At 45.2% G+C, this 14,948-nt stretch overlaps 1 protein-coding gene across 29 annotated transcripts in view; it reads right to left on the reverse strand.

Moving 5' to 3' along the window:
* Positions 1-9,221, reverse strand: part of obscnb (obscurin, cytoskeletal calmodulin and titin-interacting RhoGEF b) — a 614,792-nt gene extending 605,571 nt beyond the window's left edge. For all 29 annotated transcript variants that reach the window (XM_078231785.1, XM_078231777.1, XM_078231827.1 and 26 more), the window contains exons 1-2: positions 8,946-9,221; positions 7,423-8,483 (exon numbers count right to left, since the gene is read on the reverse strand). In XM_078231785.1, the coding sequence (XP_078087911.1) occupies positions 7,423-8,476 (1,054 nt within the window). In that variant the 5' untranslated portion in view covers positions 8,477-8,483; positions 8,946-9,221. The remainder of the gene's footprint in view (positions 1-7,422; positions 8,484-8,945) is intronic.
* Between the last annotated feature and the right edge of the window lie 5,727 nt (positions 9,222-14,948).

Here is a 14,948-nt window from a genome sequence, read left to right on the forward strand (position 1 = left end):
GTTAGAGACCAAGAATGGACAAATAAGTGTCGGCCTTGTCAGGGACAGATCCCATGAAAGAACAAAAAAAAGGCACTGCAACCTACAATATTTCCTGGACCAGCAGACCTGGAAGATACAATGTTGATTTGGTTGAGGGATTTGCAGTATTGCAGGTTACAAAAATAAGGACAACTTTGACACCATCAAGGAATATGAGGATGACAATTTTAAATTTGAGACACTGGAATATCAGGAGCCAATTCTGATCAGTTAGGAAAGGGGTGATGGGCAAGCAAAAACTGGAACCAAATAAATTACAAGAATAACATTTTAGCTGAGCTGATGTCTACGCAGGGCAAAGGATAATTAGCAAGAAAACATAAGAGTGCTCATGTCTATTAATGATAAAAGCATGGTTCTGTGGTTCAGCTGTAAATGATCTGCAGTTTGGGATAGATAAATGTAGAAACAACTAGGTATGGTTTTTAATGGAAAATTAATGGAGTTCAAACAAACTAAACAGGTCACTGAGATTGCAAGTATTCCGGTTGAATCTTAGACAGTGATTAGACACAGGGATTGAATCAAAAGCTCTACTTTAGTCTTCATAATATTTAGTTGAATAAACTTAAAGATCACCAAAAGCTGGAAAACAACAAGCAGGACAGCAGATGGGATGAGAAGTGGTAAGGAAACGCAGCTGGTATTATCAACACATATATCACCAAAGTATAGTATGCAGACAAGGAAGAAGTCCTGGAGGGATTCCAACTCGGGTAGTGGTAGAGAGGAGGAGGGACATAGCAAGGGATTGAAGGGGTAAGTGGATAGGGAGAGGGCTACAAGATATGGGAGTGGAAGGGGGTAGTAGGGGGTAAAGGAGAGGCTCCTATAATGGCAGTGAAAAAGTGAGAAGACCCCATTGCTGAAGATGTTTTGGCTACAAATTAGTAAATAAAAGAATTATCTAGTAAGAGTCCTTCTGAGCTGAGCAATGGAAGAGAGCACAGTGAGAAGTCTCACAACACCAGGTTAAAGTCCAACAGGTTTATTTGGCAGCACTAGCTTTCGGAGTCTCAGGCTCTTTCATCGGGTGAGTGAGGACTTGTGAACACAAGTCCAACGCCGGCATCTCCACATCAATGGAGGAGAGGCATTGAAGGCGTGGTCAATCATGACAAGGACTGTGGACATTACCATCAGACAGAAAATTGTTCAAGATGTCAAAGGAGAAGAACCTGATTGGATGATTCAAAACAGGAAGTTTCAACAGAGAACAAATTTAATGACTTTGAATAAACTGGGTTATTGGAAGTGGGTTAGTAGTTTCCAAAGACAGAGGGTCAAGAATTTTAAGAAATTAGGCTAATGATAAAGGTTTTGAAAGGGAAAGCAAAAATGCTTCACAAGAGTGGATCACTTACAGATGAACGGGTGGAAGGGGAACAGGAAGAGAAATTAGGCGATAACGAGATTAGTAGGAATGGGTTGAAGAGCAGAAGATAAATCTCAGAACTAAGATGCCAGACTTGTATGAGAATGGCATCCATCCAATTGGAATGGTCTGTCCAGATTTTGAATAGATTATCCAAATTTACAAGATCTTTGAAAATGTAGAAGTGTAGAAATGTAGAAATCATCGGCTGGGGCATTGAGTTTTAAAATTGGCAAGTCATGTTGCAGCTTTATAGAACGTTAGTTAGGCCGCACTTGGAATATAGTGTTCAATTCTGGTCGCCCCACCACCAGAAGGCTGTGGAGACTTTGGAGAGGGTACAGAAAAGATTTACCACGATGTTGCCTGGTACGGAGGGCATTAGCTGTGAGGAAAAGTTGGAGAAACTTGGTTTGTTCTCACTGGAACAACAGAGGTTGAGGGGCGACCTGATAGAAGTCTACAAGATTATGAGGGGCCTGGACAGAGTGGATAGTCAGAAGCTTTCCCCAGGGTGGACGAGTCAATTACTAGGGGGCATAGGTGTAAGGTGCAACGGGCAAGGTTTAAAGGAGATGTACGAGGCAAGTTTGTTTACACAGAGGGTCGTGGGTGCCTGGTACTCGCTGTCGGGATAGGTAGTTGAAGCAGATATGAGAGTGACTTTTAAGGGGCGTCTGGACAAATATATGAATAGGATGGGAATAGAGGGATATGGTTCCAGGAAGGGTAGGAGGTTTTAGTGCAGTCGGGCAGCATGGTCAGTGCAGGCTTGGAGGGCCGAAGGGCCTGTTCCTGTGCTGGAATTTTCTTTGTTCTTTGTTCTTTCTAAATGCTATTTTTCAACTCCCTTGCACTTCATAGAATGGCAGCAAAATTGCTGAAGTTATAGAATCATTGAAAGGTTTCAGCACAAAAGGTAATTCTGCATCTCATATCCATGTCGCTCTCTTCAAGAGTAACTCACCTAGTCCCATTCCCCACCTTCTCTCTATCGCCTGGCAATTCTTTCTCTTCAGATAATTATGCAATTCACTTTTGAAACCTACAATTGAATCTAACCGTACCACACTCTCAGGCTGTACATTCAAGAATCTAATTACTCACTGCACGGAAAAGTTGTCCTCATGTCAATGAAGTTTCTTTTGTCAAACACCTTGGTCCTTTAGTTCGACTCTTTCATCAATGGGAGCAATTTCTCCTTATCTACTCTGTTGAGATTCCTGATTATTTTGAGCACCTCTGTCAAATCTCCTCTCATTTTTCTCTTCTCTGAAGAGAACAGTACCAGCTTTATTAGTCTGTCTTCAAAATGTCATCCCATGAACCATTCTTGTAATTATTGTTTCGCACTTCAATGTCTTACCTTCTTTCTATATGGGGCCCGGAACTGGAGAAAAACTGGGCGAAATCTTGAGCCCGCGTTTACTACCTGCAAGGTTGCCGACGGGTGCTCAGGATCTGGAAGTTGCAGTCCTCGTCGGCGAGAACATGAATTCAGATCTTCCCCACTCCTCAGCGGCAACGTCATTAGGATCACATCTTGAACAGTGAATCTGCTTTGCATGCATTTGCATGTATTTTAATATTATTAACCCACCACCATACCTTGGCACCTTGCCATATCTTCAAAACACACCAACATGACATTACGTCAGTACGGTTTTCAACAGGTTCACAGAGACATGAATCTGTTGTGGGGTTCTTCCAAGGGGCACAAAGATAAGTATAGCCCCCAGGGGACAAGGGACATGGCCAAGCACATAGCCTACAGACATCTCTACTCCCATACCTACTTTAAAGTTGTGTCAATAATTTATATTGTTTTCCCTTCTTCTTCCTACCAATATATCACTTCACACTTCTCTGCATTCAATTTAATCTATCAATTAATTTTAATTCATAAACTGCCGAAATTTCTTGGAAAATTTGTTTGATTTCTTTAAAGGATTGCAGGGGTGGAATCTTCTGGTGTCTCGCCCATAAATTGACAACATTTTCCTGTTTTTCTCTCTACCAGAAGATAGTGATTCAGAGGCATTGATATTGCATGCTGTCACGTTTAGATGGAATGGGTTGGATGTGCCAAATGATCCTTTCTCATCTTTTGATAATATCTATAAATTCAGGTTGTGTAGTCTTAGAATTCATTGGAACATTACTGCTAGTTAGAGTTAGTTCACCCAGAATAAAAGGCATAATTAAGGCTGTGAGACACATCTCAATGGATAGCACCTCACGTCTTAAGTCAGAAGACAGTGCGTTTAAGTCCCTATTCCAGAAACTTGAGCACAAAAGCTCAGGTGACACACCCAGTGTAATCAGAGGGAGTGCAGCATCATTAGGGTGCTATCTTCCCACTATGATGTTAAATCGAGGCACCCTGTGGTGCTATTTAGAAGAAGAGCAGGGTGGTTACCCTGTGTCCTGGCCAATATTTATCGCTCAACCAACAACATAAATACAAAAGACTATCAGGCCATGATCATAATGATTCATTTTAAAATTCATTCATGGGATGTGGGAATCACAGGACAAGCCAGCATTTATTACTGTCCATCCCTAATTACCTTTGAGAAAATGGTAGCCCTTTTTGAACCACCGCAGTCCGTATGTTCTGCGAACACCCATAGTGCTGTCAGGGAGACAGCAGATGTGGGAGAGCTTGCTGTGCTCAGAATGCTTGCCATATCTCACTATCTCAATATCTGAGGTCCCTATTTGCTTCAAGAAGACAACCACCATTCCAGTACCAAAGAAAAGCCAGACAGCATGCCTTAATGACTATCATCCAGTGGCTCTGACATCCACCATTACAAAGTGGTTCGAAAGGTTAGTCATGGCACGAATCAATTCCGGCCTCCTAGATTGCCTGCATCCACTACAGTTCACCTACCGCCGCAACGTATCCACAGCGGACGCCATTTCCCTGGCCCTGCACTCAACCCTGGAATACGGAGATAACAAAGACACCTATGTCAAACTCCTTTTTATTGACTACAGCTCAGCCTTCAACACCATTATTTCTACAAAACTCATCTCCAAACTCCGTGGCCTGAGGCTCGGCTCCTCCCTCTGCAACTGGTTCCTGACCCACGGACCACAATCAGTAAGGATAGGCAACAACACCTCCTCCACGATAACCCTCAACACCAGTGCCCCACAAGGCTGTGCCCTCAGCCCCTTACTATACTCCTTATACACATAGAAACATAGAAGATAGGAGCAGGAGGAGGCCATTTGGCCCTTCAGGCCTGCTCCGCCATTCATTATGATCATGGCTGATCATCGAACTCAATAGCTTAATCCTGCTTTTTCCCCATAACCTTTGACCACATTCACCCCAAGTGCTATATCCAGCAACCTCCTGAATACGTTCCATGTTTTGGCATCAACTACTTCCTGTGGTAATGAATTCCACAGGCACACCATTCTTTGGGTGAAGAAATGTCTCCTCACCTCCGTCCTAAATCGTCTACCCTGAATCCTCAGACTGTCTCCCCTGGTTCTGGACTCCCCCACCATCGGGAACATCCTCCCTGCATCTACCCTGTCTCGTCCTGTTAGAATTTTATAAGACTGTATGAGATTCCCCCCCCCGCCCCCGCCTTCATCTGAACTCCAGTGAAAACAATCCTAACCTAGTCAATCTCTCCTCTTACATCAGTCTCGCCATGCCTGGAATCAGCCTGGTAAATATTCAGTGCATTCGCTCGAGAGCAAGAGCATCCTTCCTCAGAAAAGGAAACCAAAACTGCACACAATACTCTAGGTGTGGCCTCACCAAGGCCCTGTATAATTGCAACGACACATCCCTGCTCCTGTACTCGAAACCTCTCGCAATGAAGGCCAACATGCCATTTGCCTTCTTTACTGCCTGCTGCACCTGCATGCTTACCTTCAGTGAGTGGTGCAAAAGGACACCCAGGTCCCGCTGCACACTCCCCTCTCCCAATTTACGGCTATTCAGGTAGTAATCTGCCTTCTTGTTTTTGCTTTCAAAATGAATAACGTCACATTTATCCAAATTATACTGCATCTGCCATTGATTTGTCCACTCACCCAACCTGTCCAGATCATTCTGAAGGATCTCTGCATCCTCGTCACAGTTCACCCTCCCATGTTATCATCTGCAAACTTTGAGATGTTACATTTTGTTCCCTCATCCAAATCATTAATATATATTGTGAATAGCTGGGGTGCCAGCACCAACCCCTGTGGTACCCCATTAGTTACTGCCTGCCAATTTGAACAGCACCCATTAATTCCTACTCGTTGTTTCCTCTCTGTCAACCAGTTTTCTATCCATCTCAATACTCTTCCCCCAATTCCATGCGCTTTAATCTTGCACGATAATCTCTCGCGCGGGGCTTTGTCAAATGCTTTCTGAAAGTCCAAATATACCACATCAACTGGCTCCCCCTTGTCAACTGTTAAAGATGTTACATCTTCAAAGAATTCAAACACATTTGTCACAACAGATTTACACCTATGACCAAATTCCCCATCAACTCGATTTTCAGGTTTTGGTGATGACACCACCATAATGGATGCACTTAGGAGCATGAAACGTAATGGAGGACATCCCCTGTCTACATCAATGGGGACAAAGTAGAAATAGTCGAGAGCTTCAAGTTTTTTGGTGTCCAGATCACCAACAACCTTCCTGGTCCCTCCATGTCAACACTATAGTTAAGAAAGCCCACCAATGCCTCTACTTTCTCAGCAGACTAAGGAAATTTGACATGTCCGCTACGACTCACCAACCTTTACAGATGCACCATAGAAAGCATTCTTTCTGGTTCTTTCACAGCTTGGTATGGCTCCTGCTCTGTCCAAGACCGCAAGAAACTACAAAGGGTTGTGAACTAAGCCCAGTCCATCAGTCAAACTAGCCTCCCATCCATTGACTCTGTCTACACTTTCCACCGCATCGGAAAAGCAGCCAACATAATTCAGGGCCCCACGCACCCCAGACATACTCTCTTACACCTCGTTCCATCAGAATACAGATACAGAAGTCTGAGGACATGTACCAACCGACTCAAAAAAAGCTTCTTCCCTGCTGCTGTCAGACGTTTGAATGGACCTACCTCACATTAAGATGATCTTTCACTACACCCTAACTATGATTTACATTCTGCACCCTCTCCTTTCCTTCTCTATGAACGATATGCTTTGTCTGTGTAGCCTGCAAGGAACAATACTTTTCACTATATACTAATACATGTGACAATAATAAATCAAATCAAATCTCCCACAGGACAGTGACCACACTTCAGAAGTACTTCGCTGGTTGCAAAAGTATTTTCAGACATCCTGAGATTGCAAAAGGTGCTGCATAAGAGTGGTGAATTTGTGGAACTCACTGTCCCATAGCACATTGGAGTCTGAATCGTTGAATGTTTCAAGAGGGAGATAGACATATTTCTAATTAAAAAAGGAAAGAGGGATATGAGGAACATAGGGAGGGAGGTGGATTTGAGACCATGGAGCGATCAGCCATGATCTGATTGAATGGTGGAGCAGGCTCACAGGGTTGAATTTGCCTACTTCTGCTCCTAATTTAATTCCGATGTTCTTATAAATGTGGCTGGGTACATTGAGGGAGAATTTATCATGGCCAATGCACCTAACCAGTCCGTCTTTCGGACTGTGGGAGGAAACCGGAGCATCTGGAGGAAACCCAAGCAGGCATGGGGAGAACGTGCAAACTCCACACAGACAGTGACTCAAGCTGGGAATCGAACCCGAGTCTCTGGCACTGTGAGGCAGCAATGCTAACCACTGCGCCACCATGCCATGGGGTTCCATGGGATAGGGCTTGTTGTTGGGGCAGGCTCAACGGGCCAAATGGCCTCCTTCTGCAATGTAGGGGTTCTATGATTCTTTCCTTCTCTATGTAGAGTATGCTTTGTCTGTTTAGCAGGCAACAAAACAATACTTTTCACCGTATACTAACGAATACGTGGCAATGATCAAATAAAATCAAAATGTCCCTTTACCTTTGACGATGACCAGCACCGAGCTGTAGGTCTGCCCGGCCAAATTGGAAGCGGTGCAGGTGTAACGCCCGTTGTCGCTCTGCTTGCAGTAGAGGATCCTCAGCACGAAGTTGTCCTCGTCGTCGTCGAAGAGGACGTGGCGGCGGCCCGGGGAGATGACCTCGCCGTCCTTCTTCCACACGATGTCGGGTTTGGGTTTGCCCGTCACCTGGCAGCTCAGCTTGGCGTGCTTGCCCTCGCGCACGGTGCACGTGCGGGCCCAGCCAACCGCCTCGCTCGCGCCTGCGCCCGGCAGCGCGCGACGCCCTCCCGCCTTCTCGCGCTCTCGCAGGGCGGGCGTGAAGGAGGCGTCCGCCGCCGAGGCCAGGAGGTCGAAGCCGCGCATCTGCACTCGCCGTTGTTGCAGGTGGGCCAGCAGGGAGGAGTCGGGCTGATGGGCGGCGGCCTCATCCGGGGAGAGGACCACCAGGGCGGCCACGGCCTGGCTCTCGCCCAGCGGGTTGAGGGCCCTGCACAGCAGGGCGCCGCCGTCGGAAAACCTGACGCAGTGGATTTTCAGGCTGCTGCTGTCGACGGTCGCCTCCACCGAGTAGCGGTTGTTGCCGCCGTCGCCCACGTTCTGGCCGTCCTTCTCCCAGTGGACGGACGGCGTCGGGCTGCCCTCCACCTTGCAGCAGAAGGTGGCGTCGCCGCCCAGGCACACCCTGAGGGAGCAGGGCTTGAGCAGGAAGGACGGGGCCGCCGGCGCCTCGTCCCGCCCGTCGCCCACCCGCAGGGTGACCGCCGCGTACGCTTCCCCCACCGTGTTGTTGGCCCTGCAGATGTACTGGCCGCTGTCCGCCGTGGACAGCTCGTAGATGGTCAGCTTGTACAGGTCGCCGTCCTCCACCGTCTTGAAGCGGTCCCCCGATTTCAGGGGCGCCTGGTCCTTCTCCCACACCACCAGCGGCACCGGGTTGCCGATGATCTGACAGGCGAGGGTGGCATCCTTGCCGACGGAGACGGCAAACGCCTTGGGTCGGGTTAAAAACCTGGGGGCTCCGCCGAAATCCATCCTTGATCTAGAATGGGGGAGGAAAAAGACAGAAACGAACAAGTCTTACACTTTGAAGGTCATGAGAACCGTTCTTTCTAGTATATTTCCGAGCGTTATTTCATTTGAGGTCACACAAAAGTCGTCAATCATCACCCCCTTCCCCTCCCTCAGTTACAGCAATGTCTTAAAAATAGAATCAGCTGTCTCCGCTTATCTCTCCTACATGTCCATTTCTAGAACCACTCCTTGATAATACATACATAATATTAGTAACAACACACACAACTATCTGTTAATTAAAAAGTTCAGTTAGAAAGTTTGGAGGTCTTCATAATCTCAATTTGCAGTAAAATCTGGAAATTCATTCCGTCCCTATTTGAATCTTAGCCGACGTGCGTATATATATATATATTCCTGTTCCGACTCGGTTTCTAACAATTCAGTATTAAATCTGTGCAGTCCTGTATTAAAAAAAAAGTAAACTTACCTGTTTTCAAATCTGGAGAAATCAAGAAGACCATCAAAAAAAGGGTTTCAAATATATAAGTTACGCATCGGCGTGTGTGTGGATTCCAAGGAGATCTGAATCACGCATCCAGATACTTAGTCCAAAAACGAATTTCAAAAGTTTGGATGAAAAGTTTGTGTGAAAGTCGATGGCTGGCTGGGGCTGTATCCCCCAGTCCCCTGCAGTAGTTTTCGATTTTGCCTTGCACCCCGGTCGGTCCCGAATGCTAAATCGTTGACGTACTTTGCTTTACTCAGCCGAAAATCTAAAATAGATTGGTGACATTTGCGCAAGCGATAGCGTTACAGACGGATGAAAGCGACAGCATCTCCAAAGCACTCCGTCGAAAGTACCACTAAGTTTCGGGAGACATTTCGGACATCGTTTAACATTACTTCTGTGGGCAATACCCGAGACACACTAGGTGCCTTGGATAAGGTTTTATTAACTTTTCTGGTGTCTGTTAATTTGTGAAGAAACACCAATCCGTTTGAGAGACATCTGAGTATTGTGCTTATGGTCCCCTGGATTCCAGATGGTTTGCTCTACAGTGTAATCTCATGGGAGCTCATGGTGAGATTGACAACAGCAAACGTTTGCAGCTTTATAATGAAACCTGAAATTTTATACCAGTTTTGGCTTTCTCCACAATCCGTCCTTAATGTTCTATTTTGATGTAAAGTATCAGATTATTAATATATTCCATGTGTTAGGAAATCGTGTTAAAATGAAATGCAAGTAAATCCAGCAATGGGGAATATATTCTGGCGGTTGTATGTTTAAAAGACAAACTATTTTAAAATAGTAGAGACCAGTTGGCTGGGTTGGTGGAGTTAGTGCTTTAATAAGCCTAGCCACACTGTAAACAGATGCTTACCAAAGGCAAGTTGGTAATGATGTAGGGTCGACTGTAAATAAAAATGTTAGATGTTCAAAGGAAGTAATGAGGTTTGAATTTTACACTTACATTTTAAAAGGTGAAATGAAGGTAATTAAGAATGACTTCTGAGAAGATTAATTCAGATAAGGGAAGATCACGAGGGAAACCAATATATCAGTGTTCATTCGATGCAACCCATTACTGAGAACTCAGCCCACAGCAGGAGAATGTGTCAACTACCAAAAAGCCGTGTTTGGAGAAAAGCCTCTTTGAAGTCTTAAGTCTGAAGCAATCCTGAAAGATATGTGTTTGGTGTGGTAATTATTCCCGGGTTTTGCCTATAGTTTGGAGAGGTTTAACTCTGAAGTTCCCTGGAGCGGAGAAGCTACAACACCTTCTCCGGAGCCTTCAACGTGTCATTGATGAAGATGAACATCTCGCCAAGGCCATCCCCACACCCCCACTACTTGCCTTCAAATAACTGTGCAACCTCAAACAGACTATTGTACGCATCAAACTACCCAGCCTTCAGGAGAACAGTGGCCACGACACCACACAACTCTGCCACAGCAACCTCTGCAAGACGTGCCGGATCATCGACGCGGATGCCATCATCTCACGTGAGAACACCATCTACCAGGTACATGGTACATACTCTTGCAACTCGGCCAACGTTGTCTACCTGATACGCTGCAGGAAAAGATGTCTCGAGGCATGGTACATTGGCGAGACCATGCAGACGCTACGACAATGGATGAATGGACAATGCTCGACAATCACCAGGCAGGAGTGTTCCCTTCCTGTCAGGGAACACTTCAGCAGTCGAGGGCATTCAGCCTCTGATCTTTGGGTAAGTGTTCTCCAAGGCGATCTTCAAGACACACGACAACGCAAATTCGCCCAGCAGAAACTGATAGCCAAGTTCCGCACACATGAGGACGGCCTCAACTGGGATCTTGAGTTCATGTCACACTATCTGTAACCCCCACGACTTGCTTGGGCTTGCAAAATCTCACTAACTGTCCTGGCTTGAGACAATTCACACCTCTTTAAACTGTGATTAAAGCTCTCTGCACTCTCATTGTCTATAACTCTAAAGACTTGATTACCTGTTAAGAGTTGCATTCCATCCATTATCTTGTAATTGAGGTTGTGTCTATATATGCCCTGTTTGTGAACCCAACTCCCACTCACCTGATGAAGGAGCAACGCTCCGAAAGTTCGTGCTACCAAATAAACCTGTTGGACTTTAAGCTAGTGTTGTGAGACTTCTTATTACCCCAGTCCAACACCAGCATCTCCACATCATGGTTAGGAAAACTGAGAGATTTCGAACTTGGTAAAAATTTAAAGATACTGGCCAAAGTTCTCCAGCTGTTCATGCCAGTGGGATCTTATGGTCCCACCAAACGCGCTTCCCCACTGCAGGCTTCCAGCGACATGGGGTACTGTCAATGGGAAATCCCATTGCAGCATGACCAGAAGATTCCACTGCCAACGAACAGTGTGTCATCACCTGCTGCGAGAAACACACCATGGGGAGGCCAGAGAGTACCCCGTCCATCGTGCATTGCCAGTAAGGTAGCTAAGTGTTTTTAGTTGACTTGTGTTTTTTGTTTAATAAACATTTATTTTGTTTACAATCATCACAAAAACGTCTGGAACATCTTTTGCTGGTCCCCTGGATTTGTTGGTCTTCACACATTTCACATTATATCAAATTGCAAAATATAGTTGAGAACAAGCATTTTGCATTTCTCTTCTGGGATTTGGAATACTCTCGCATTTGACTTCTGCTGTACTCTTTACACGTGATCAGTAGCAAGCTTCAAGGAGTTGATTTTATTTCATAATATTCTTGAAAGTAATTTGAGTACCAAACTGTTGAAACTCCAACAGAAGATTAATAAAATTATTTATTAACTGTTACATACATAACAATGTATTACATTGATCATGCTGTCATGCTTTGAGAGCATATAGAAATGCAGCGATTACTAAGGAATAAATTTTCGCTCAATCACAGGAAAAAAGTGTACAAGGATCTATTAAACCACCTAATAGACAGCCTCTTAGATGATGTCAGAATCCCTGTGATTCAGGGCTAATCATCAGACCGCTGAAATGTTAAATGGAGGACACGGGGAACCAATAGATGCATATTTGGTTTCTGAAAGAGACGTTGTCAAAGTTTTTCATTTGTACTCATCTTCAAACTCTGTGGCGTAGGGCTCGTCTCTTCCCTCTGCAAATGGGTCTGAGACTTCCTAACCCATAGAGCACAAGCAGTAAGGATAGGCAACAAAACCTCTTCCACAATTATCCTTAACACTGGTGCCCTGCAATGCTATGTCCTCATTTTCACAGAATTCTCCAGCTGTTCATGTCAGTGGGATCTTACGGTCCCACCAAATGCATATCCCCGCCACAGGTTTTTGGCAGGATTTTCACAGTAACTTCATTGCAGTCTACTTGTGACTAATAAACTTTAAAACTTTCAGCCCCTTACTATACTCATTGTACACTTATGACTGTGTGGCCAAATTCTCTTCCAACTCGATTTTCAAGTTTGCTGATGACACCACCATAGTGGGTCAGATATCAAACAATGACGAGACAGAGTACAGGAAAGAGATAGAGGACAGTATTTTACCACCACTTCATGTCCGAAAACGGGCACGACATGGTTGTAAAGTGGGGCGTAAAGTGAATAATGTGATTGGCGCCGATTTTCACGACTGGCGCCATTTTACAAGTCCCTCACTGGAAATTGGCAAGAAGCTGATTAAATACATGCAAATCGCCTCTTGAATGTGTTTAGCAAGCCCTGCGCTCAATCGCCCGGGCTCGCTTGCCTTTATAGCCTCGCCAGGAGAGGTTCCCACCGGCAAGGAATAGACATGCTCCCCATGAATGGGGAGCAGCTGTCTTGGCCTTGCCGGTGGAACCACAGACCATTGAGGCCTCCCGGGGAGGGCAAGGGGGGGTGCCAGACTGGCAGTGCCACCTTGGCAATTCCAGCTTGGCACCTGGGCAATGCGCACTGGGCAAGGCCAGGGGGCGGGGCCAGTGGGAGAGCGGGCCCGCTGCCACTCTGCAGCAATCGGGAGCAGAGGGAGAGGGGATCTGCTGCCACTCTGTAGCAATCGGTGGGGGGAGGACAGACAGCTGTCTCTTTGTCAGACTCCTGTTAATGCGCATGTGCAGCATCAGAGGTCTGCACATGCGCACTACCACCCTCTGCAGGCTTTTGGGCACGTTAAGCCCGCCCACAGACTTCTGCAGCGAGCAACGGACTTGCTCAAAATTTTGCAGCCATAGCGCATATGCATGGGGAGGACCTGAAAATGCGCCCCAAAAATAGATCTGAAACTCTCCCAGTTCCACGCCCGCCCGGCATTTAGAAATAAAATTCCGGCCAATCTGGTGAACTGGTGCGATGACAATAATCGCTCAATGTCAGTAAAATGGAGAAGATTGTCATCGACTTCAGGAAGCATAGTGGAGGACATGCCGCTGTTGACAACAACAATGATGAAGTGGAAATGGTCAAGAGCTTCAAGTTTCTAGGTGTCCAGATCACCAACAACCTGTCCTGGCTTCCATGCTATCACTATAGTTAAGAAAGCACACCAACACCTCTTCGTTCTCAGGATGCTCAGGAAATTCAGCATATCTGCTACGACTTTCACCACTTTTTACAGAACCACCACAGAAAACATCTTTTCCGGATGCATCACAACTTGGTATGGTTCCCACTCTGGTCAAGACTGGAAGAAACTACAAAGGCCATTACAAAGGCCATCACACAAACCAGCCTCCCACCCATTGACTCCATCTACACTTCCACTGCCTTGGCAAAGCAGCCAGCATAATTAAGGACCCCACGCACCCCGGACATTCTCTCTTCCACCTTCTTCCATCGGGAAAAAGATACAAAAGTCTGAAGTCCCGTACCAACCAACTCAAGAACAGCTTCTTCCCTGCTGCTGTCAGACTTTTGAATTGACTTACCTTGCATTAAATTGATCTTTCTCTACACCCTTGCTATTACTGTAACACTACATTCTGCACTCTCTCGTTTCCTTCTCTATGAACGGTGTTTTGTCTGTATAGTGCGCAAGAAACAATACTTTTCACTGTATTTTAATACATGTGACAACAATAAATCAAATCAAATCATGCACCAAATGACTCAAGAACAGCTTCTTCCCTGCTGCCATCAGACTTTTGAATGGGCCTACCTTAGATTAAGTTGATCTTTCTCTACATCATAGCTATGACTGTAACACTATATTCAGCACCCTCTCCTTTCCTTCTTACCTATGTACTCTATGAACGGTATGCTTTGTATAGCGCACAAGAAACAATACTTTTCACTGTATCCCAATACATGTGACAATAAGAAATCAAATCAGGACAAATTCAAGAATGTCAAATTTCAATCAATCACAAATCAAATTTCAAAAAATCACGAGAAAAGGAGTCCTGATTGCTTAGCAAGTTGACTGATTGGTTGAGGTGTTGCCATTAAGAAAGTAACAGGGAACTATAGACTACCCATTCTTCCATGTATTTTAGAAAAGACTCAATGCTTCAACAGTATTCATTTTGTTTGCAGAGAATAGGCACCTGTGTATGTCTGTCACTTCCAGCAAGTGTAAATCAGTCACATGAGCTCAACTGATTATCTTAAGTTAGTTGTTAGTGTGATTATTAGTGCACTTAAGATTGGGCAGCATTTGCTGAACAACCACGGAATTGCATCCAACAGCAGAAGTTTTTCGAGCATAGGCTGATTATTATGGTCTGTATGCTGTCCATTACACACAGCCAGGGAAACATGGTGTTTGATTTGATCAGCCAATCATTGGGCATATGGCATACGTACCTGGCATCACACTGACATTAAAACATACCTGACATCATGCCAAACACTGAACTTAATATACTGTGTTGCTTGGTTGTGTGGTTGGCAGAACATCTTTTTGGATTGACAGCAGCATTCAATTAGTATAAAATACTACTCGTCAGCTGCATTCATAAAAGGTTAAAGGTGGAGGATTGTGAAATATTAGAGGAAATTAACATAGAGAGGAGGT

Source organism: Mustelus asterias, chromosome 2 (genome assembly GCF_964213995.1).
Source record: "Mustelus asterias chromosome 2, sMusAst1.hap1.1, whole genome shotgun sequence".
NCBI classification, from domain to species: domain Eukaryota; kingdom Metazoa; phylum Chordata; class Chondrichthyes; order Carcharhiniformes; family Triakidae; genus Mustelus; species Mustelus asterias.